This window comes from Eucalyptus grandis, chromosome 11, assembly GCF_016545825.1.
Source record: "Eucalyptus grandis isolate ANBG69807.140 chromosome 11, ASM1654582v1, whole genome shotgun sequence".
NCBI classification, from domain to species: domain Eukaryota; kingdom Viridiplantae; phylum Streptophyta; class Magnoliopsida; order Myrtales; family Myrtaceae; genus Eucalyptus; species Eucalyptus grandis.
In genome coordinates, this window is record NC_052622.1 from 4555957 (window position 1) to 4582126 (window position 26170).

At 39.2% G+C, this 26170-nt stretch overlaps 1 protein-coding gene across 1 annotated transcript; it reads left to right on the top strand.

The window, feature by feature from the left end:
• Positions 1–11723: 11723 nt before the first annotated feature.
• On the top strand, positions 11724–13903 carry LOC120289592 (transcription termination factor MTERF8, chloroplastic-like). Its single transcript, XM_039304697.1, has 2 exons — positions 11724–11966; positions 13439–13903. Exons 1-2 carry the CDS (start codon positions 11724–11726, stop codon positions 13901–13903), a joined length of 708 nt encoding a protein of 235 aa, XP_039160631.1.
• Positions 13904–26170: the final 12267 nt, after the last annotated feature.

Sequence of the window (26170 nt, forward strand, 5' to 3'; positions counted from 1 at the left end):
TCCCCACAACATAGTATTATGTTGGAAGGAAGGTGAGCTAGTTTAGTTTGCCAGTGATTACATTTCGTCTTCTTCTAGATCTTGTCTTACTGTTGTGATATTGTACTCTCTTTTTTTGGTTGGAGTGTTATTGTACGTCATGTATAGTTTCACCATGTGTGGTCCATACAATCTCTTAAATGGGATGCAACCGTGTTTAGGAAGTGTATTGTATATGTTCATCCAATGTGAATTCCACCTAATTCAGTTAATCATCTATAAACCAAATCACTCGTTTTGTGTAGAATATTCACCAAAGAGGGCTGCAAAACGTGCCATCTTGCATATACTTGCCAGTGGCCCATGTCCTCTTTGACTCGGTATAAATCATTCTTTTTTCCTCGATTGCTCAAGTCGCAGAGTAGTTTTTACTTTTTATTTGTGGTTATGGCATTTAGAAGTCGCACAGCATTTGGCTCGCCCAAATTCAAATTCTTGAAGGTCACATTAGCTCTAAATTTCAAACGATCAAAAGAAAATGGGACAATTATTTAGAAAAGTCTTGCAACTTGTAAACATAATGCTTTTGAATCTTAAAACTTTCATTTTGTTCGTCTAAGTCTTAAAACTTGTAACTTGGTGCGCATGATCCTTCTGTTAAGTTGCGAATGCCTCCCAAGCCGCTTCTATACCCAAGTGATCATGTGCCTGCCTATGACTAAGGTGAAAACTTGATTGAACTAGAAAATCGTTCAACTTTATCCAGTGTTCCACTAATTTCTTCTTCATCCCAATGTGAAGACGAGATTTAGTTTAATTAGGGGGATCCTTCTTCACATTTAAACAATGTGACACCGATGACACGTTGGTTTTGGGGAAAAAAAATGCAGCAGGTGAATCACACATAATGTATCTTGGAGTGTTGTTCTCGTGATACATGGAGCTTGGAGAAGGGAAACTATCTTCTTCTGCTTGGGTTGCATCAGTGGGAGTCATGGAATTGGAATGCAAGTCCGTGAGCGCGGCTGATGGCACCCAAACCCGACCGGCTTGTAGAACCCACTGATGGCATACGATCAGTTGGATAGGATTGAAAATGGTTTGGCACATTAGAGAAGCTACGTGCGCTAGATTAAGAAAAATATAAAGACTTCATCTCTCGCTACGATCATGTGAGGGTTGATTGGCCCTTACGACCACCCGCTGGGGTTGGCCGACCCTCGAGGTTCTGAGTGCCTGCTCGTGGTGATGACCAACAGCTCAGACCTCTGGTTGAGTAGGAGTCTTTCTCGGGGCTTGGTGTCTCTTCAAGACTTCTCCAACTATCTCTGTGTTCCTTTTTTCTTTTCATTTTAATTCTTGACTTTTTATTTATTTTTTATTTATTTTCTTTTTTGTTTCTTTTCAATTTAGGTTCTTCATATGATGTGGTGTCCACATATACATACAAATTCGATAATTTCAAGGATTGATTTGTTCTTTTTGAAGATATTAAGAGTTGATAGCATTTTAATTGAGAACACCCAGTAGTCATACTTTTGACGGGAGAAAGCCATTCCTCTTGATCTTTTTCGAGAACTAAATTTTGGAATCGATAAAACAAAAGAATGACAAAACATAAGCAAAATAAGGGGATTGACTTTAGCGTAGTTTGCTAATTCCTGTATTTTGCAGAAGAATTGCCTTCGTGGCTATCTATTTACATTTCTCGTTTCCTGAGTGTGCTCTCCTGATATGGAGCAATGCGTCTCTTTCTCTCTTCCCGCCACCGTCCAATATCAAAGCTCCCTCCTTCCCGCCAAAACCTCTCCCCCTCTCGCTCCTCGACCGCCGCCTCATCACCCCACCACCGTAGCGGCGACCTCCCTGGAGCAATGTCCCACCCCGACCTCATGTCCCGTGATGGGTCCCATCCCGACCTCCGCACCTTCTCTCTCCTCCTCAAGTCTGTTCGCTCTCGGAGGCGGGTCCATCGCGTGCTGGCTCCGTAGCAGCTCGAGGCCCACTCGGGGATTCTCATCTCGCTCATTAGTCTCTACTCAAAATGCAATGACTGGGCCGAGGCCGAGAGGATACTTATGGACATGGGTCAGAAAAGGGACTTGGTTTCTTGAAGTTTGAAGCGGTTGAAATTTTGCTTCATATGCTTGAAGATGATTTTTTTTTACCTAACAATTATTGTTTCGTGGCGGTTATTCGGGCTTGTTCAGTTCCGGAGAATGCATCAATTGGTTATACAATTTTCGGGTTTATAATCAAAAGCGGCTACGTAAATTATGATGTGTGCGGTGGGTGTGCATTTTAATTGACATGTTTGCGAAATGTAGTGCTGATTTTGTTTCAGCTCGTAAGGTGTTGAGAAAAGGCCCGAGAGGAGTGTGGTTGCTTGGACTTTGATGATGACAAGATGTACTCTGGTGGGTTGTCCAAGAAAGCTGTTGATTTGTTTCTCCATAAGCTTGTGAGTGGGACTGTGGCAGATAGATCCACACTCGAAGCTGTTTTGTCAGCAAGTTAGGAGTTGGAGTTGCAATCGCTGGGGTTGCAGTTGCAATGCTGGGTTATACAGTCTGGATTCACTTCGGATGTCTGTGTTAGATGCAGCTCAGTGGACATGTACCTGAAGTGTGTAGCTAGTGGATTGCTTAATGATTGGAGAAAGGTGTTTGATCGGGTGCAAGATCATAATCACGGGAAGTATCAAACTCTTCTCAGAAATGATAAAAGGTCCCATGAGGCCAAACCATTTCGCATTTGCTAGTGTTCTCAAGGCACGTGGAAGTACTTGTGATGTGGATATGGGGATACAAATATACACGCTAGCTACAAGATTGGGCTTTGCTGGTTATACTTGCGTGGGTTATTCTCTTATTAGCACATATTCTGAGTCCCACCACATGGAAGACACTTAGAGAGCTTTTGATGCACTATTTGAAAAGAATTTAATTTCTTATAATGCCCTTGCGGATGCCTATGCCAAGGGCTTGGAGTCCAATGAAGCCTTTGAACTGCTACATGAAATTGAGGAGAGGAATCAGAATGGGTGCTTCTACATTTGCCAGCCTTTTAGGTGGAGCTGCCTGTATCTGCGCTATTGGTGAAGGGGAGCAAATCCATGGGAGATGGTAAAATCAGGGCTGGACTCAAATCAGTGCATTTCCAATGCTTTGATCACTGCGCATTCAAGGTGGGGAAAACCTAGAAGCTGCTTTTCTAGTTTTCCGTGAGATGCGAGAATTGACCACTATGCATGCTTGGTGGACTTATTGGGTGGATCGGAATCCTTCCCATGAGATTATAAATTCAATGCCTCTCAGGGCAGACACACTAGTCAGGTCTGATGTACATTTTTTGGAGCTTGCTGAGTTCACGGCAATGTTGAACTTGCAAAACAAGCTGCAGCAATGATATTTTAGTAGGACGGAACTACCCTGCTGCTTATGTTTTTCTATCAAATATTTATGCTTCGGCTGGTCTTGGGAAGATGCAGCAGCAATCAGAAAGAAGATGAAACTGAAATATCTTACAAAGAAGCCAGTTGTAGTTGTATTCAAGCGAAAAATAATGTTCACAAGTAACATATGTAGGCAACGCTTCATGCCCAAAGGCACAGGAGATTTCTCACAAGACCGATTGGCTAGTTGAATAAAGAAACTGGGTTATGTTCTGACTACTGAATTTGTTCTTCATCATGTGGAGAAGGGACAAAAGGAACAATATTTGCTCCAGAACAGTGAATGAAATTGCTGTTGTTTTTAGCCTTATAAGCACTCCAGTCCAAAATCTATCAGGGTGTTTAAGAATCTCCGCGTTTGCGGAGATCGTCATTCTGCGATCAAGTATGTCTCCATGGCGACCAGAAGATGTATGGTCGTAAGGGATGCAAGCCAGTTCCACCATTTTAGGGACTAAACATGCTCATGCAATGACTATTGACGACGATGCTTCTTAAATTGTCTCATTCATTGTGTAAATTGAATCTCCATTTTAGATTTTCTCCTTTGTTCCTATGTTACTTGAACTGGGATTCTATTATTTCCCTAGCAAGCCCAACAATGTAAATATCATGTCCTGAAAGGTATATAGATTTGGTACTCCTACTGTCGGAATACCAAGCAGAAGACCTCAAATGAAGCTCGCAATATCTCAGCAATATGATTCATGGAATTGAAAACAGTCATGCTTTGCCTTTGGATTTTCCTGGAATGTGCAGTTTTCAGACACTAGATATGTATGTTCTCTTGTATCCTGAGCACTCCCGATATGCAGTCCTGATGCCCCATAATTCATTCATTAGCTGAATATTCTGTGTGGTTTTTGTTTTGGCAATTTTGCTTGTAATGCCTCCGACTTATAGTTAGTCTGCATTTTTGGATGTGGCAATTTCTTGTGCTTTTACATCGTCAAGTTCAACCATGCGAGTTCATGCCAGATGTTGCTTCAACATTTCCCAGACTGTTGCAGAGTGGATAAATTTAGGAAGTTGGTGATTGAGAAGAAACAAGAGCAGCCTTCGTGAGCAAACAACGGTTTGAAACCAAGAGGCATGATCCTTGAGGGGTTCATGCAATGATCAAGCATTCGCAAGTATTGTATTGACTTTCTGGTGAGGAAAATGTTTTCTGTCAAATGGGGCATCGTTCCTGCCGTGCGTCTTAGCTCCATATTTTTCCTCTGCAAGGCTTCTCCTCATACGGCATTGCACTTGTCAGAGCAAGGAAAGCAATAGGTCTTCGTCTCTAGTTTTCACTCAGCAAACGGCTGCATATACTGTAACTGTCATGTTGTTTCCAAGCAATGTATTTCATCAGCGGGAGCAATCATGACTACTTTCATGTTGGCATAGAATTTAGATTTTCCTTTTGTCTTAATATGCTCCTTAACTAATAATTCACGAGACACTCTTTTGACAATTTCCTTGAAAAATAGTATTTATGTAACTTTAATAGGTATTGACATCTGAATTTTTACGAACTAATTGAATATACATTTTTAAGGCAGGATTCATTTATGAAGTCCGGCCACATTCATTCCATTTGGGCTTTAACGCAAATGGTGAGATCCAATTCCGTTAAGCCCATCAAGCACAGTAGCTCCAGCCCAGACAAGGACGACCATCCACCATCTCCAACTCAAGCTCTCTCTCCATCTCCGGAAGTCAGTTACAGGACTGAAAGTTTCCTTCTTTAATAAAGTCATCTTCTCCTCAGCAAGGTCAGCCTCCATAGACGAAGCTCTCGAGCTCAATGGTAGGAATTTGATGATCCACGGCTCACGCTCATCGCACGCTCAGGCGTTCTTGAGTTCCAGCCGCCAATATCCTTATTCTCCTTCGCCTCTTACGCGCCTGATGTTGCGCGACGTGGCATCGCGACTCTGTGCTAGCGGGTTCGGCCTTCTCGCGTTGGCGAAAAATGATTTAAGTAACCTGAACGGGTGGATCTTCACAACTCCATGATCCTTACCATCGCATGATTTATCGATTCTTATCAAACCTTCAGGCGGAAGTTATTATAGTGGCAAATGAAGCGGCTGTGGACATTCGAAACAGTACAGCTCTATTGATTGAAGCAGGGCACGTCTATCTACCGCGACTCATAGGAATCTGTATGCCTCCTTCAGGGGAAGACAATGTCCTTGTTCTCTCTGCCATGAGGTTTGAGGAAGCTTTCTTAGCTATTGATCCAATGAGGCCAAATGGGTACTGCACGGTGACTGTTTGATGATATGCCTCAGAGGAATAGCTTTGCTCGGAGCTAGACCCGTTAAACGGGTGGGTCGGGTCATAAATGGTCCGACCCAAATCGACCCATTTAATCCGTTTATGACCCGTTTATTGCAATGCAAAATTTTTGACCCATACCCGACCCGACCCATACCCAACCCATACCCGACCCATTTAATTAAACTTAATTTATTATATATATAGATATATATATATATATATATATATATATTTAAAAAATGGTATTGCTAAAATAATTTTATACAACACAAATTTAATGGACAATTTTTTTAAATTTTAAAATAATTATTTTAAAAATGTATTTTTAATTATTTTTTAAAATAAAATTTTAATTATTTTAATTTTTAAATATAACTTTTCTTTTTCTTTCTTCTTCTTCTTTTTCTTTGGCTGGCCGCCGGCCACGACGACGGCCGGTGGCTGGCCATAGGCGAGCCTCGAGCTCGCCCGGCTCGCCGACGCCGGCGAGCTCGAGGCTCACGAGATCCGGCGAGCTCGAGCTCGCTCAACGCCCGGCCGGCGAGGTTCGAGCCTCGCCAAACGTCGGGCCGAGGCCTCCGCCTCCCAGCATCCGGCGAGCTCGAGGTTCGCCGGCGTCGGGTGAGGCCTCCGCCTCGCCGGATCCAAGGAGCCGGAGGCTCGCGGCGTCGGGCGAGGCTCGAGCCTCGCCGATCCGGCAAGCCTCGAGGTCGCTGGCCGGTCGCCGGCCATCGCCGTGCCGGCGACCGGAGGAAGAGGAAAGAAAAAAAGAAGAAAGAAGAAAAAAAGAAGAAAAGAAAAATAAATGGGTTGCACAACCCATCTTTAGACTTTAATAGGTTTGTAAATGGGTCTAAAATGGGTACCCATTTAGGACCCATTTATTTTAGTTCTTTTAGTTTTAAAACCCATCAGGGTACCTTATTTTTTAAGGCTTGACCTATTAATGACCCATTTATGCTTAAATGGGTCCATAAATGGGTTGCACAACCCATTTAACACCTCTACTCGGAGCAGACACGGACTGAAGGACCTGAGTATGAGGAATAAATTTTTTAGTGGAGCCCATTTCTGCTGAGATGCGAAACTGCAGGGCTTTGCAAATGCTTTATCTCGAAGTGAATGGAATTACCAGGAAGGTTTCTTAATTCTCAGGTGAATTCAGAGGTTTGAGAATTTTTTTGTCTCTTGGAGGTAATCTTTTCTCCAGTTTAGTTCCTGCAAGTATCAGTAATCTCTCATGGGGACTTGAAGCTTTGAAATTTTAAGAAGCAATAACTTCATCGGTAGTTTGCTGGAGCAAACGTTGGAGATGAGCATCTTGATCATTCCGGACTTCAGTGGAAATAGATTCTTGGAGCCAATTCCAGTTGGTTGGAGTGATCTTTTTTCGAGCTAACTGCCCTTGGTTTGAGCAAGTAGAATTTGTCTGGCGGGTGGCCGCTTGAGCTCATAGGTTTGCCGAGTTTGTAAGTCGTTGATTTACAAGAGAGCAAGCATGTCATGTGGTGATGTCCCCGAAGGGTTTAAAGTAGTTTGTTTCTCTAATTGTACAGTTCAACAGAAGATGGATTCAGTTTGTCTATTCCACATTAGATAAGAGCTACTGTGGCATTCATGCTTCTGCTGATGTTTGCTTGCCCCCTGAAGATGTAGTGATCCCCTTGTCACCGCCTTCATTCGATCCTCATCATGCATGATCGCTGCTATAGCTGAACCATCGTTACTGCCGAGGTGTAACATGCTGGTTGCCCCACGGACCCTGCCACTGAATCGTCACGCCAAATTACTGAGATTTCGTTGGAGGGTCACGACAGTAGGCATGAAATTATTAATTCATAATGAAAATTACTGTTTCTCTATATTTGTTGACTGCTGAGAAAGCAAAGGGAGTTTCTTATATTGTCTATCATCTTTGTAAACTTTATTATTTCCATTTATTTGCAAATGCACGCATGCACTCATATTCTTTTGGACAAAACTTGTGCAAAGTAGTTTTTTACTACTCCGTTTCCTCGTGAGTTCTGTTTTCCATATTTCTTTTCGTTCATTTTTTTTTTCACATCTTTCATCCCTTCCGCAGGTGTCCTACCTATATGATATTGCATTTTGGAGAATTTCTGATTTTATATTTATAGTAGGTATGCAGAAATGATTTGTTCTAAGAATAACTAAAAAAAAAAAAGAAGCTATTCCAAGCTATCAAAGTTTTCCTCAATGTTTTTTTATGTAGCGAAGTTTGTAATCGAGACACCATTTGTTGTGATATTTCTAATTTAGCAATGACCAAAAACATTGAAGAATTTCTGCACATTCATAACAACTTTTTGCCCATAAGGTACTCTTACTCAAATTCATGAAGATCACTAGAAATTTTGAGGACAAACTAGGTGAAGGGAGGTATGGTTCTATGTACAAAGGAATGCTTGGAAGCGGCAACAAAATCGCCATCAAGATTTTAAAATAGTCCAAGGCTCATGGTCAAGATTTTATTAGTGAAGTGGCTACTATTGGAAGGGTGCACCATGTTAATGTAGTGAATGAAGGCTCGAAATAGGTTCTTGTGTATGATCTCATGTCAAATATATCTTCACTAATGGAGGTGATAAGTTTCTTGATAACATGAAATATATGAGATTTCTTGATTACATGAAAATATATGAGATTGCTCTTGGGGTGGCAAGGGGGATTAAATACCCACGTCAGGGGTGTGACATACAAATACCACACTTTTATATCAAGCCTCACAATATTCATTAAGACAAGAATTTCACTCTAAAAGTCTCTGACTTTGGACTCACGAAACTTTACTCCACTTCTAATAGCATAGTAGCATTGATTGCTGCAAGATGAATCTTGGGATAGATGGTGCTCATGTTGTTCCACAAAAACATTGGTCGTGTATTTTATAAATCAAATGTCTATAGCTTTGGGATGTTGCTCATGGAAATGGAAGGTTCAAGGAAAAATGTAAATGCCATTGTGGAACACTCAAGCCAAATTTGTTGTGGGTGTTGGACTAGTCAATGAAGGAAAATGTGTTGAAATGGAAGAAGTTGCAAAATAGGAAAGGAAGGTGATAAAAAAGATGACAATAGTTGCACTTTGGTATATTCAATTAACCTTGACCATTGGTCCTCAATGAGCAAAGTCCTAGAAATGCTTGAAGAAGATATTAGTAAAATTCAAATGCATCCAAAAATGCTTATTTACCCACCGGATGAGTGACAAAGCCGAGATGGTTCTATAAACATTGTCAACTCCATTAAGTGCTTCAACAATTTTCACTAAAATTTTCTATTTGGAGGTAGCAATGAGGTTTAGAGAACCATCCTCAGTTTGATCGGAAAAGATTTTTATGTACTCGTTGTTTGTGCCTGCAACCTAGTATCATGTTGGGAGGGACTTATTTTCGAGGTTGTCTTCTTCTAGCTCTTAGGTTGATGTTGTGTCCTTGTATATCTTGTTGTTTTTCTCTCTTGCATTCTTGCATCCTCCAATAGGATAAATAAATTGGTAAGAGAGCAAGGGCCAAAACGGTGATGGAAGGTGATAGACATCGAGAATTTTCCTCTCATTAAGTGATTAGGGCAATTTCAATTGAAAAGCTAATAATAACATGCGATCTTGCTGCTTAATGGGTTACTATCGACTTATGATTTGTCAATATCAAGAACCATTGATTTCAACTTATGAATCGTCCTCAGCCATTGTGAATTGTTTTCCCTTATTACATGATTTGGACAATGACAACGTAAAAACTAACAATAATTGGTGATCTTGCTCCTATACGTGCCACTGCCATCATATGATTTTTTGATATAAAAAACAACTGATTTTGGCTTATATATGTATACATTTTACAAAGTGGACACCATCTATCTATGCTAGAAACAATTTTTATCAAAATGGAAAAAAGATCTTAAATGAAATAATTCAATGAAGTTTATATTTGAAAGAACTCATAATTCGTTTTAAAGTTGACATGAAATTATCTACTAATAATAATATCGAAAGATTATAATTTTCTCTTATATCACTCGGTTACGGTGATTCCAATAAACAGATTTTTAGAATTTCAAAGCATTTTAATGAAAATTCATCAACCTGGCTTATATACTCAATATCGGCCATGGAGGAAAGGGGAAGAAGGAGCTGCAACCCCCTGCCCACCAAAACAAGTTAAGAAAAATCTCAATTACGAACCTGAAGTAGACGCATTTTTAAAAATAAATAAATTGGAATGAACTAGAGGATCGTTACCTTGAAGAAAAATCGCTGAACAATTTTCGTCCAAAATTTCCCCATTACCTCAAGCCTGTCCGCCCTCAACAAATCGCTCCTTACTCCTTTCAAGTTCTTCCTCGCGAGCTCCATCCCCAGCTGGAGGAGCAGGAGTGTCGATTACATCTAAGGAGTTTGAAGAGGCTAGGATTCTTCGATTCTACTTCTGCTTCTTCTGGTCCGTTCGATTCACTCGATTGGAATGGAGGGTTGACAGCGTAGGTGTGGAGCGAGGGTGATGGTGCGGGATCGTGAATGAGTTTAGTTTCCGGTGTTTGTTCTGGTCATGATGACGGTGATGCTATGGGGACGTTTTTTTTTTGGGGGGGAAGAAGGCACAGGTGATGGTGTTCTCGGTGGTGGGCTTCATGGACTACGAACTAATGTTGGAGTAGGAATGGGTTCCTCGCTTTCTAAGGACTAGGAGTCTGCAGTTGGACTTGATGTCCAGAATATTACTTGTGGTGGATGACGTGCCTGCTTTAATGACCAAGCAAGGAGAGATCTTTTCCTAGGGGAGGAATGGGGTGAGCCCTCGACCTCCCGCTTTTCTTTCTCCACTCGCAGCGCTCGCCATCTTCAGCTTCAGTCCCTCGCTCCGCAACATCCTAATCCCCCAGGTCGTCCCTTTTGCTGAATTCGAGTCAACCGTCCAGAGTCAGATTGAGAGCACCATTACTTCACCTACAGTGCCACCGCGTCAACTCATCATCTAATGTCTAGTTCGAATCGGGTGAGTGACTCTCAAAGACAAATTGTCAAACAGTTCGTGTCCTTGAATGCAATTTGAATATTTGATTGAACTCCTTGTTAAAGTCTTTCCTTTTCGGGGGTTGTTGCGGGCTCGTGTTGCCTCTTTGAAATCTGTCAGACTCGGTGGCCTTGAGCTCTGCCATTTGGTTGCGAAATGCCCTTCCATGTTGGCAGCAGATGAAATCGATCCCTTTATACTCTTTGTGGGTGACAATTTAGATGGAAAGGTTGACCCGACGTAGCTCAAGCGTCTCTTTATGTCAACTGAACTGCAATTCTTAGTCGGATTTGAGGAAAAGGTTAATTTGTTGATTGACAGTGGGATTCCTAGAGAAAAGATTGTTCATGTTCTCAAGAATGTGAATTTAATGAAGGCTTTGTCTCTTAAGCCATTTGAAGAAATTGAAAGGCTCGTTAATTTCTTGAGCTGCTATGGTGGAATTGATTTGATTGTGATGCATCCCCCCATTCTTAACATTGATTGGATTGCCCATTGATTCCAAGAGTGGAGTTTCTCCTAGAACTTAGCGGAGGAGATGAGGATGCAACTGGGGCAGTGTTGTGGAAACTGCCTAACTTTTTGAAATACTGTGTGGAACACTTGGAAAGTCATGTAGAGTTGTTGAAGTCATTTGCGGGATTAGATGATGAAGAAATATTCAGGATCATTCTTGTGTTTCCTAGCATTGTTAGCATGAGTAGGGAGAGGAAATTGCGTCCTAGAATTAGTTTTCTCAGAGAATGTGGACTCCACTCCAATGAGATTTTCAAGTTCTTGGCAAAAGCCCCTTTGTTTTTGGGTCTATCTTTTGTGGGGAGCATTGCTTATAAGTTTGGTTTTTTGGTGAAAATTGATTACAAGTACAGAACGAAGGAATTCACAGATGCAATAGGTGCTGTGACTAGGACAAGTTCTAAGAATATGCAGAAGGTGATTGAGCTCTTCTAAAGTCATGAGTTTCCCTGTGAAGACGTGCTTCTCATGAGTAAGAAGCATCCTCAGATGCTTCAGTGCAATCCTGATCCTCTGGAGGAGAAAGCGGAATATTTGGTGGGGGAGATGGGACGCGACCTTGATGAGCTATTGGATTTCCCTGCATTTCTTGGGTACAAGCTCGATAGTAGAATTAAGCATAGGTACGAGGTGAAGAAGAAGATTATAGGTGAAGGAATGTCAATCAACAAGCTGCTCAGTGTATTATCTGAGAGATTTGCAAAGAAGAAGGTAGAATAGCTGGTGCACAAAGCCTAAAAATTAAGGATTGCTAAATTTCATCTACAAAAGTTCATGGAAAAATTGATGGAAATTGTTTAGTCACCGAGTTTTCTAAAGGTTCATGAGTTGAAGGCTTTTGCTTATTTTAAGGTGAAATTTTGGCTTGACTTTCTTAGATGAAGATAGAAAGTTATCTTTTTCATCCCTAAACCTGCAAAGGCATTATGAAGTTTGAAGAAAAAGTCGATACCAGTTGAATGAAATGACTGACTATGCTCCATTTTAAGGTTAAAGCAACAAGAAAAGTGGCTGATCTTTGTATTTGTGTAACTGTGAATTACTAAGGAATCCACCTTGAGTTGATAGCAATATTTCTTTGGTTGCTCTCACATTTTTTGTTAGACCTGATATTTTGAAAAAAGTGATCTAACATTGAAATTAATCTTGCTAATATGTATGAGGCATCAAGACATGGTTGCCCTTGTTATGCAATTCAGATAGATTTCCTAACTGGGATGGTCAGAATCGATGAGTTAAGATGATTGGAAGGCATCTATGATCAGGAGAGTCATGTCACCAATAGAAACAACATATAGTTGAGTGTTAATTCAGTTCTCTCTGGTTTGTTCTTTGATTAAATTACGTTTCATAAAATATTGTGGCTGTTAGTTCAGGATTACCTCACAAGACATTTTCATCATTGACAAAATCGAGGATCAATTATCCTCAAGAGATCTGCAAAGGTGTGGCATTTATGCATAATAGGTGCATTGGCAACTTCATTCTTTCTCCTACGTGACTTAAGGTTAGGCTTTGGAATGGCAAATTAGAAGACACCTTAAGCTGAATAGCCATACTACTTCAATGGTGGAATATAACTATGGCAAGGTAAGATTCCTATATCTGCGAGATTGCAATAATCATTGAGTTATGCAAACTCATCATATTCAGGTCTGAACATTGGTATTCTTAGTGTGTGGCCTCATTCTATGGCGTTTCTTAAGTTTTATCCTATGTTTGGTAATCCTGTATTAAATTTCCACATTCTATAAACAAATGTCAATGGAGAAGAAATAAGAACAAACTATTTGGATACATGCTGACATGGTTTAATGGTATCATGTCAAAACTGATATATTATGTCCTGACATGAATAAAAACTAATTTTGAAAGTTGGAATTGTCTATGAGAGTGAACCAGAGGAAAAAGGAAAAAAGTTTCTTCACTCACTCACCTCCTTTTACCGCTTTCCTCCCTCTCCCAAACAAAGCATTTGTGAATCCTTTTATGCCCATTTAGTGAGTCCCTATGCTAGCCTATCTTCTGTTCTAACTGTATATGAATTCTTATTGTATTTCACTTTTTGTGATGGTTACATTTCTACAGATTATTGTATTGTGAGTGCTGAAAAAACATAAGAAATCATTGCAGACAAGAACAAATCATTGAAATTATCTAACAAGCAACGGAGTTATTGATAGGATGGCCAATTGATTCCAAGAGTGGAGTTTCTCCTAGAACTTAGGGGAGGAGATGAAGATGCCACTGGGGCATTGTTGCGTGAACTTCCTGCCATTTTGAAATACCATGTGGAACACTTGGAAAGCCAGGTAGAGATATTGAGGTCAGTTGCAGGGTTAGATGATCAAGAAATATTAAGGATCGTACTTGTGTTTCCTTACATTGTTAATGCGAGCAAGGAGAGGAAATTGTGTCCCAGAATTAGTTTTCTTAAAGAATGTGGACTGAACTCTAATGAGATTTTTAAGTTCTTGACAAAAGCCCCTTTGGTTTTGGGTCTATCTTTTGAGGGGAACATTGCTTATAAGCTTGGTTTTCTGGTGAAAATTGTTTACAAGTACGGAACAAAGGAATTCGAGGTTGCAATAGGTGCTGTGAGTAGGACAAGTTGTGAGAATGTGCAGAAGGTGATTGAGCTCTTCTAGAGTTATGAGTTTTCCTGTGAAGACATGCTTCTCATGAGTAAGAAAGCATCCTCAGATACTACAATCCTGATTTTTGGGAGGAGAAAGTGGAGTATTTGGCAGGGGAGATGGGATGCAACCTTGACAAGCAAGTAGATTTCCCTGCATTCCTTGATTATAAACTCAATAGTGGAATTACACATAGGTATGAGGGGAAGTAGAAGATTATAGGTGAAGGAATGTCACTCAACAAGCTGCTAAGCGTTTTGTCTGAGAGATTTGTAGAGAAGAAGCTAGAAGAGGTGGCACACAAAGCCTAAAAAGTATAAGGGTTGCTAAGTTTCATCCGCAGAAGTTCATGGCCAAATTGATGGGAATTGTACAGAGTTTTCATAAAGCTTTACAAGTTCAAGGTTTTGCTTTTTTTCCCCTCAGGGTAAAGTTATGGTTAGGACTTCCTTAGGTAAAGATAGGAAGCGATTATTTCATCCCTAAACTTGCAAAGCCATCATGAAGTTTGGAGAAAATAGTCGATACCCAGTTGAATGAAAGGAGACGGAGTATTCTCAATTTTAATGTTAAAGTAACGAGTGGCTGATCTTTGTATAACTGTCAATTACCATGGAATTCACCTTTAATTGATGGAAATATTTCTTTGGTCGTTCTCACATTTTTCTGTTCTTAGTCCTAATTTTTGAAAAACGTGATCCAACATTGAAGATAATCTTGTCAACGTGCATGAGGCGTCAATACATGGTTGCCTTTAATATGCAATTCAGGATAGATTTCCTACTTATTGAAGGGGGATGGCCAGAAACAGTGAGTTGACATGATTGAAGGGAATCTATGATCAAGAGTCATTTCACCAATAGAAACTACGAGATATATTTAAGTGTTAATTTAGTTATCTCTGATTTGTTCTTTGATGAAATTACATGGTTTCGGTAATTATTATGACCGTGAGTTCAATATTACCTCAGGACATATTCGTCATCAACAAAATTGAGGATCAATTATGTTGGAATGTATTAGGAAATCTTCTAGAATTTCTCCTGATTATATTATGTGATTATATTACGTGATATTATGTGATTTGTTTTTATTCTGATTGCTGTAAATTAGATATTGATTGATATTAGAGGCAACTTAGGATCTTTATCTAAATAGGTTTCTTACCTAATTTAGGTTCTCTATTCATGTATTTATACTCATTGTAATCACTCTATGAGAAATAAGAAAACAGATTCTTTTCTTCATGGTATCGAGCCCAAAGGTCCTTCATCTATTCACCTCGAGTAATTTTTTCGTTCGATCACTATGTCGGACGAATCATCAACCACCCAGTCTAACCCTCCATCACTTCTTACAAAATCCACCGAAGCTCATCCTATTCAAATCACTTCCATAAAGCTGAATGGTGATAATTTTTCCGGTGGTCTCAATCCGTTCGAATGTATATACGAGGTAGAGGAAAAAGTGGCTATCGACTGGAGATAATGCAGAACCAGCGACAGATGACCCCGCTTGGGCTATGCAGGATGCAGAGAATTCAGCTATTATGACGTGGCTGACCAACTCCATGCAAGAAGATATTGGTGCAAATTATCTGGGCTATTATACCGCAAAGGAACTGCAGGATGCGGTGTGTGAGATGTATTCAGATTTGGGTAATCAATCTCAAATCTACGAGTTAACCTTGAAGCTGGGGAAGATGCGACAAGGAGAGGAAACTGTCACAAAATACTTTCACTCCTTGAAACGTTTGTGGCAGGAATTGGATGTATTCAATGATCATGAGTGGACGTGTATTGAAGATGGTAATCGATACAGGAAAATTGTAGAAGCAGAACGTATTTATGCTTTCCTAGCAGGGCTGAGAGATGAGTTTGATGAAGTACGGGGCAGAATACTTGGGAAGCAGCCTCTTCCACCTATTGGAGAGGTCTTCTCAGAGGTTCGGAGAGAAGAAAGTAGACGGGGAATAATGCTGGGCAAGTCAGCTACCGGCGGAAAGGATGGATCATTGGAAGGTTCAGCATTAACTATATTTGAAGACAAGAAGGGCCATGTTCCTACAACAATAGTTTCCGAGGCAAATATAAGCAAGATCCCCATTAACTTGCGAAGATCGGATGGGAAACCTCGTATTTGGTGTGATTTTGCAACAAACCCCGTCATACACGAGAGACTGTTGGAGGATTCATGGCCGTCCAGCTTCTACAACTAGTGAAGCAAGGAGACCAACTTCACTTAGCTGTGATAATAAGTCTTCTCGGCGTATGCCTCCTACAGCTAATGAGGCCCTTTGCATTCTCTTTCAGCAAAGAACAACTAAACCATCTTCGCAACTACTTGGTGGGTCGGATCGGGTAATCCTCTTTTGTTTCGATTGCCCACCAAGGTAGAAATCTAAATGCCCTCTCTTGTTGTTCTGTCTGTACCTTGGATCATTGATTGGGGGCATCCGATCATATGACTAATCTTCCATATTTGTTCAAATCCTATATTCCTTGTCACGGCAACCAAAAAATTCGGATTGCCGATGGGAGTTTTTCATCTATTGCGGGCAAAGATTAGTTCCACTTTACGAGTCTATTAAACTTCATAATGTACTGCATGTTCCTAAGTTAGCTTGCAGCCTCTTATGCATTAGTAAACTTTCTAAAGAGTCTAATTGCCGTGTTGTCTTTTTGCTTCCCATTGTGAGTTTCGGGATCAGATCTCGGGAAGACGATTGGCAATGCTAGGATGAGGATGGTCTCTACTATTTTGAAGAGTTTGTCTCTAATAAAAAGCTCGGGCGTATGGAACTTTCAGTTCTTCCCCTGTTCAAGAACAAATAATGGTTTGGCATCATAGATTAGGCCATCCTAGCTTTGGATATTTGAAACATTTGTTTTCTCATTTGTTCAAAGATGTGGATGTTTCTTCACTACATTGTGACAATTGTCTTTTTCTAAAAGTCATCGTACTCATTATAATCCAAAACAGTATCGTGCATCATCTTCTTTTTACTTAATCCATAGTGATGTTTGGGGTCCTTCACCCATGCCAACAAAAACCGGAAAACGATGGTTTGTTACCTTTATAGATGATCATACCCGTTTATGTTGGACATATTTGATGAGCGCCAAATCTGAAGTTGAGTCATTGTTCAAAAAATTTTATCAAATGGTTATGACTCAATTCCGTACTACTATTAGTATTCTTCGTACTGATAATGGTACTGAATATTATAACCAATTTTTGGGGAGTTTTTGACAGAAAAGGCATCATTCACCAGTCAACTTGCCGAACTACACCCCAACGAATGGCATTGCTGAACGCAAAAATCGTCATCTCCTTGAAGTATCGCGTGCCCTCTGTTTTTCAATGCATGTACCTAAATACTTATGGGGGGAAGCTGTGCTAACAGCATCTTATCTAATTAATAGGTTGCCTACTCGGGTGTTAAATTACACTACTCCCTTAAATTGTTTCAAAAAAGTGTACCCCACAGCTCGTATTTTTTCTGATATTCCTCTAAGAGTGTTTGGTTGCACTACATTTGTCCATCTCCCAATTCAGTGTCGATCTAAATTAGATCCTCGGGCTGAAAAGTGTGTGTTTATAGGGTATGCACCTAATCAAAGAGGTTACAAGTGTTACAATCCATATCTTTGGTAAAACTCATATCACTATGGATGTAACATTTATCGAGTCACAACCGTTTTTTTCTACCAAATCTCTTCAGGAGGAGAATGGCGAAGTTAGTGAAGAGATTAAAGTTAGTGAAGAGATTAATGTTAGTGAAGAGATTAACTCTCCTGTCCTTCCTAATCCTTTGTTTGAATCTTCAAAAACACTTCTGCCAAATCTTGATGTGTCAAGGATAGGGGGAGAAAATGTTCAAGATCACAATGTGATCAACAAGCCCGAGCTTCAGGTTTATACTAGAAGGAAAACTCTTCAAAATATTGCAGATCAGAACTTTGTCCTGGAGCCTCATCCGTCTACAACCCCGAGAGATGATCTCTTGCCTTTGTCATCAGGTGATCCTAGTAGTACTCTTTTTTTCCCTCTGATACTAATGCTTCTAATCTTGATATGCCTATAGCTCTTAGAAAAGGAGTTAGATCATGTACTAAGCATCCTATATCAAAACATGTGTCATTCCAAAAGTTATCTCATCATCATAGAGCATTTGTGTCAAATCTGTCTCACATATCTATTCCTAGAAATATTCATGAAGCTTTGAAGGATCCAAAGTGGAAGATGGCTGTTGAGGATGAAATGCTTGCACTTAAGAAGAATGGCACATGGGAGTTGGTTGATGCACCAGAAGAAAAAAGATTGTTGGCTGTAAATGGGTATTTCTGTAAAATGTAAACCCAATGGGAGTGTTGAGCGGTATAAAGCAAGGTTAGTGGCAAAGGGGTTCACTCGGACTTATGGAGTAGACTATCATGAGACTTTTGCCCCCGGTTGCCAAGATAAATTCTGTTCGAATTTTACTATCTTTGGCTGCTGCATTTGATTGGCCCTTACATCGGTTAGGCGTGAAGAATGCATTCTTGAATGGTGACTTGGAGGAAGAAGTGTTTATGAGTTTACCACCAGGTTTTGCAGCGAAGGCAAAGTTTGCAGATTAAAAAAGTCGTTGTATGGACTTAAACAATCTCCAAGAGCGTGGTTTGAGCGATTCGGGAAGGTGGTTAAAAGATTTGGCTATCACCAAAGTCAAGGAGATCACACTCTATTCTATAAGCACTCGAAGGAAGGTAAGCGTGCAATTCTAATCGTTTATGTTGATGATATAATATTAGCTGGTGATGACAAAGTTGAGTTGAAAAGCTTGCAAGGGAAGTTGGCTGAGGAGTTTGAAGTTAAGGATTTGGGTGCCTTGAAATATTTTCTTGGAATAGAATTTGCAAGATCCAAAAAGGGCATTTTTATAAACCAACGCAAATATGTTCTTGATCTACTTAAAGAGACAGGTCTATTAGGATGTAAAGCGGCAGAGACCCCCGTGGAACCAAATATGAAGCTTGAACTTGCCGAGGCTGAAGAAGTAATAGACCGAGAAAGGTATCAAAGGCTTGTTGGTCGACTTATTTACTTATCTCATACTCAGCCTGATATATCGTTTGCTGTAAGTATGGTGAGTCGGTTCATGCACTCACCGGGGCCAAGGCATTTTGAAGTGGTATATAGAATTTTACGCTACTTGAAGGGAAGTCTGGTAAGGGTCTAATGTTTGAAAAACATGGACATCGGAAATTGAGGTGTTCAACGATGCAGATTGGGCTGGAAGCAATATGGATAGGAGATCTACTTCAGGCTACTGCACGTTTGTTGGTGGTAATTTAGTCACTTGGAAGAGTAAAAAGCAGAGTGTGGTGGCAAGAAGTAGTGCTGAAGCTGAATTTCGATCAGTAGCACATGGTGTATGCGAAGTTATGTGGATGAAAGGTATCTTAGATGAACTACAAATTCCAAGTTCCATACCAATGAAAGTATATTGCGACAATAAGGCAGCAATCGCAATTGCTCATAATCCCGTGTTACATGAACGGACAAAGCATGTGGAAGTTGATAAACACTTCATCAAAGAAAAACTTGATAGCGGATTAATTTGTATGCCGTATATTTCAAGTGATGATCGGACTGACATTCTGACCAAGGGATTACATAGAAGGCAATTCATTCGTCTAGTGAACAAGCTGTCTATGGAAGACATCTTCAAGCCAGCTTGAGGGGAGTGTTGGAATGTATTAGGAAATCTTCTAGAATTTCTCCCTGATTATATTACGTGATTATATTACGTGATATTATGTGATTTGTTTTTATTCTGATTGCTGTAAATTAGATATTGATTGATATTAGAGGCAACTTAGGATCTTTATCTAAATAGGTTTCTTACCTAATTTAGGTTCTCTATTCATGTATTTATACTCATTGTAATCACTCTATGAGAAATAAGAAAACAGATTCTTTTCTTCAAATTATTCTCAAAAGATCTTTAAAGGTGTGGCATTTACACATGATAGGTACCATTGGCAACTCCATTTTTTCTCCTATGCGACTTTAACACAGGTTAGGCTTTGGATTAACGAACTGAAAAGCACCTTAAGATGAAGTAGCCATATTACTTGGTGGTGGAATATAACCATACACGGTAAGAAATCCTTTATCAGCGAGATTACAGGGATCACTGAGTTATGCCAACTCGTCATATGCAGGTCTGCACATTGATTATCTTAGTGCGTGACCTCATTCTACTGCATTTGTTGAATATTATCCTATGTTTGGTCCTGCATTGCATTTCTACATTCTATAAACAAATGTCCTTGGAGAAGACATAAGAAAAAAAATATTTTGATGCATGCTAACATGATTTAATGGTACTGCGTGAAAACTGATGTACTATGTCGTGACATGAGGAAAGACTAATTTTCAAAATGTTCTGTGAGAGTGAATTGGAGGAAAAATGAAAAAATTTCTTCACCCACCTCCTTTTCCCTCCTTCCTCCCTCTCCCAAACCAAGCATCAAAATAGTATCAAAAGATCATGCCCTACTAAAGTGTAAAAGTGCCAAATTAATCGATAAACTTTCTTGAAATTTCCATATTACAGATAGGGTGTGCATCCTTTTATGCCCATTTAGTGAGTCTTTATATTAACCTATTTTCTACTCTAATTGTATATGAATTCTCATTGTATTTGACTTTGTCATAGTTATATTTCTGCAGATTATTGTATCGCAAGTGTTGAAAAAACATAAGAAATCACTATAGACAAGAACAAATCGTTGGACTTATCTAATAAGCAATGAAGTTATTGTTGCACTCGAAAGAACAAACAAGTGGACTTATGTAAAACAGTTTTGTGGTCCTGTATCAAAATTAAAATGCTATGTTGTGACATGGAGAAGAAGTTGTTTTGAGGCAACCTAGGTTTTGTTTTTGACCTTGTTCCTCGAACTATATGTCAATTTTCCTATGATCGTGACTTGAGCGGTGAGGGAGGGAGTTAAAGAAAAGGGAGAAGGAAACAAACGAAGAAGAAATCAGAAGAAAGATGGATTTGTTTGTTGATGGGATGTGGTCCCAACAATTACGTGGAGAAAGAAAGATCAAATGTATGAAACAATGTTCCGAAATTTTTTGCGGAGGTGATTTTAGGAGGGGGTCTCAATCAGAGTTGGCAGCCGGACCGTGCTTGGTACTCCACTAATAACGTGACTTTAGCTTGTGTCGACCCCTTTAATTTCTTGCCCTGACTGCAGTTGTTCCATTGACTGACTTGGTCTTTTCTATAGGAAAAGGAAGTCGCCGATCAAACAAAGTTCACCAATCTCTTTTCAGTCTTTTCATATGGTGCCATCTCCACATGCCCCAAGCAGTTCTTTAATGATTTCGCTTTGCCCAAAGACAAACAGAGACATGATCTCGGCTCCATCTATGCAATGTTGTTGCTCCTTGTTCTGTTGCATGTGATAACTAGCAATGTCACTTCATCTAGGTGGTGACATTTGCAATATAATCTACCCATTTCTATTGAAGAATGATCCGAAGGGATGCGGTGAGCAAAAGAATTGAGCAGACGAAAAAGCTAACTTGTGAAGATAATCGCATTATTCTATACTTTTGTGATGACCAATACTATGTGCAGTTTATCAATTATTCCACTCACTAAATTAGATTAGTAGACGACAAATTGCAAAAAGATAATTGCTTGTCTCTCCCTTGTCATTCATGGGCAGTGGGTAACTTCAAGCACCATATTGACTCAAACAACCATTATGAAATGGACCACGATAGTCCATTGGTTCTTAAATGCTTGAAGCTGATTAGTTCTCCATTCTGCATTGCCAACGGTCCATGTATTGAGAGGTTGTAATCCTCCAACACATCATCCAATTGGAATTTGTATTTTCTCAAATTTATTAATGATTGATATACACTATATAGCGTCACTTTATTCACAATTCTTGAGTAAAAAAAAATTAATATTGTACTTTCCTGATGAACCTTGGTACCTTTTGTTAGTGGTGACTTTGAAGTCTTTTAATTATGCCAAACTGTTGAACACGTTATAAGTTTCTCTTTAAAGATGGTGAGGGAACTATAAATTTCAAATATTTTACTCTAACGACTTCAGGAGAATTTAAAAAAAAAAAAATAAGAATAGCGTGGATAATTCTTTTAGTTTCTTAACATTTTTTCCTTCGAACTGAATTTATGCAGTCCTTAATTATCAGGATGCATGCAATTGTTAACTCACATGGATTCATTTTGATTCAAAGTCTACGATCGAGTCTTAAGACAACTTTCTTGTCATATTAGAAATAGAAAACTCATTAATAACATAAATATGTCCGGGAATTTGAAATAAATTATCTAAGAAAAATCTTCAAAACTATGAAATGGCATCATTGGACAGCTAAATATATGGGTTGTCAATTGTGATGTTTTCTTGCAAGAAAATTTGGGGATGATGTCCTACTCGTTGCTCCTGTAACAATCTCGACTTGATTGACTTTGTTTTATTGATTGATATGGGTATTTCAATAGAGGACCCCAAGTCTTCATTTTTAAGTCTCTCTCATTCGCCATTATTACATGTACATTTTTCATCCTTGTTGATCCTCCGTCACATATCAAGCCCCAAATTTCCACTGCTCGCTGGCTGAGAGTGACGCGACTTTTCCATGTGAAATTTTTTTATTAATGTTGTCTTCAATTTGATGCTCAATTTTATTTTTATTTTCAGAAATTTCTATCAAAACCCCTTTAAATTTGCTTAAGGTAGATCGCTACTGTTGTGTTCAGTGGGCAAAGATGTCAACTGATGACATAATCTCATCTCAGCTTTTATGTATTGACATTGTATTATCTCCTTCTTCGTATTATTTTTCATGTAAGAAATTGTGATTTCTGATTAACACTATATATGCGCCTTGTATGCAAAAAAAAAAAAATAAAAATGTTTAGTTATACGTTTTAGAGAAATATAATATGGATGAAGCCAACTTTATTTATAGTGGAAAAGCTCTAGCTAAAAGGTAAAACTTAAGATTTGACATAATTTTTGCCGTCATCAAGTATTCTCTTGTCTCAGACCAAAAAAAAAAAGTATTCTCTTGTCCCAATACTTATTTAGGTTACTACAAAGAACTAAGAACAGAACCTACAAAATTTCGAATCGCACTTGCATTTTCTTGAACTAATTAATGACTAATATACACTCTATACACCGTCGTTTTAATTCACAATTCCCAAGTAAAAAAAATTGAATTTGAATTTCCCAATGAACCCTAGTACCTTTTGTTATTGGTGACTTTCAAGTCTTTTAATTATGCCAAACTATGAATATTCTATAAGATTCTCTCCAAAGGTAGCAAGGTAGAAAGGGAACTATAAAGTTACTTTAACAACTTCTCGAGAATTTTCTTAAATAAAAATAGAATAGAGTGGATATTTCTTTGTATTTCTTAACATTTCCTTTTCCTTTGAATTGAATTTATGCAATCCTTAATTATCTGGATGCAGTTCGATTCTTAACTCATTTGAGTTGACTTCAATTCAAAGTCTGCTGTGGATTCTTAAGATGGCTTTCTTATCATATTAGAAAACAAGAAACTAATTAACATCCTAAATATCTTTGGGAATTTGAAATAACTTACTCATCTAACAAAAATCTCTAAAAACATGAATAATATTGTTGGACGGCTACATTTATGGGTTGTCAATACGATCGTTTCTTGCCACAAAGAAATGGCGATGGTGTTGGGTCCTATTCGCTACTCATGTCGTATTGTCAACTTGATTGACTTTGTTTTATTGGTTGACATGGGCTTTTTAACAGAAGATCCCTAGTCTTCATATTTACGGTCTCTCTCATTCGCCATTATTACATGTACGTCTTTTTATCTTTGTTGACCCTCCACCACATATTAAGCCCTGAATTTCCATCGTTCACAAGCTAAGAACGACATGACTTTTCCTCGCAATTCCAGATCGTGTGCCTCGTGTCATTGGTCTTTCTTGCCGTGCTACTAGGGACACTAATGCTCCGAATGAACGACCCTGTTCAGCCTCTCCTGCAGTGAAGTTTCCAAGATGACCTGTCCCTTTCAAACGAAGAGTGATATGAAAGGTTGTGGCGTCTCAAGACTTTTCCTCGCAATTCCAGACCCGTGTGCCTCGTGCCATTGGTCTTTCTTGCCGTGCTACTGGGGACACTAATGCCCCGAATGAACGACCCTGTTCAGCCTCTCCTGCAGTGAAGTTTCCAAGATGACCCGTCCCTTTCAAACGTAAAGTGATGTGAAAGGTTGTGGCAACTCAAGACTTGAGTTTAGCGCGTGAAAATAATCATACCCATCTATAAAAATAATGACACCATCAATTTTGGTGATCTCCACATGTTCGACGTGGGATGCCAAAGGGCCAATTGCTCTTCCCTCCCTAGTTATTCATTAACGAACTCGAACTTTAGTTACGAGAGTTTCATGTTTCTGGTCAATTCAATGGTCTTTGTGAAGTGCTGAAGACCCGTTGCTTTCTCCTTTATATATCGAAGGAGCATACTCGTCGGACGTATCGTCTAAGATATCTAAAATGAGTGGTATTCATGGGCTGTGATGGATGAAAACTCATCGGTTTTTGAGGAATCTGGCACCATCATCCATGACGACATAGGCAAGTCATGATTGTATGCTTGCACCAAACAAGGAACCCCATAACGCGATGGCCAACGGTTTTTCCCTTAACTACTCACAGTCACAGGCTGTATCGCAGAAGAAAATATCTAGCTCTTGCTTCTTTAGTTTGGCCATAAGATAATTGCAGTAGAGAGATTAGCATTACACTTTTTACATTTTACAAGATATCTAAATATCTATAACATTACTTAATCTAATGTTACGGTGCAAATAGTTTTAATTTTTTAAACTCTAGAAACCTTAAATTTTCATCACATACAAACATTGACACGTAATTTCACGTATAATCACTTCATAATTTTTCTTAAATGATTCGAGTAGTACTTTAAATTTTGACAGGAAGGTTAAAGCAAACGCTCTTATTTCTCAAATTTTTTGAGGTTTTTTTCTTTAAGGCGTTCAATCAAGAGTCATAAGTTGAGGAAGAAAAGCACCCAAAAATAAAAGTTGGACGGCAATCCTCTACAGAGTTGTGCTTCCGAGGGGGCTAGTATATATGTCCTGCAACTTATGAAAGAGCACGGAATCGACAATTACATATCTCAATCTTTATCGTCTAGTCTTTAAAATAAGGGTTATGTATTCAGATTGATTCCTTATCCCATCACTTGGATGGTCGTTATTTCTTTGGGTAAACTCATCAAGGAGTTTTTGAATGACTTATCAAAGATCCCACGTGTTAACGCAACTAGACCAACTTGATGATCAAGCCATTGGAAAACTGAACAGACCTGTCGATATTAAATCTTAGATTAGACATCACTTATATCTCGTCTAATTGACAGCTAAAGAGGTGCCTCCACTAACTAAATGGTCAGTGTGCATTAATACTCGGATGGGCTTTACCACCGTAGATTGTAAGATCACTGTAGATCACTAAATATTGTCAAAGTCTCTAGTGTTTTCAGTCATGGACATTTGTCCATGCACATTGTCAGTTGTCACCTCCGGACATATTCACCGTCAATAAAACCAGGGATCCATTATCCTCAAGGGATATGCAAGGACGGGGCATTAACTCATAATAGGTGCCATTGGCAACTTCATTCTTTCTCCTATGTGACTTGACACGGATTATGCTTTGGAATGTTGAATTGCAAGACATCTTAAGATGAAGTAGCCGTACTGCTTTGACCGTGGAATATAACCACGGCAAGGTATGAATTCCTAATATGCGAGATTGCAACGATCATTGAGTTATGCAAATTCATCATATTCAAGTTTGAACATTGATATTTTTAGTGTGTGGCTTCATTCTATTGCGTTTCTTAACTATTATCCTACATTTGGTAATCCTACAAGGAATTTCCATACTCTATAAATAAATATCATTGGAGAAGAAATTAGAACAAACTATTCCGATGCATGCTGACTTGGTTTTATGGTATCATGTCAAATCTGATGTACTATGTAGTGACATGATGAATAACTAATTCTGGAAAGTCTATTTTTTCTGCGGGAGTCTATTTTTTCTGCGAAAGTGAATTGGAGGAAAAATGAAAAATTTTCTTCACCCACCTCCTTTTTCCTCTTTTCTCCCTCTCCCAAACAAAGCATTAAATTAGTATCGAAAGATCAT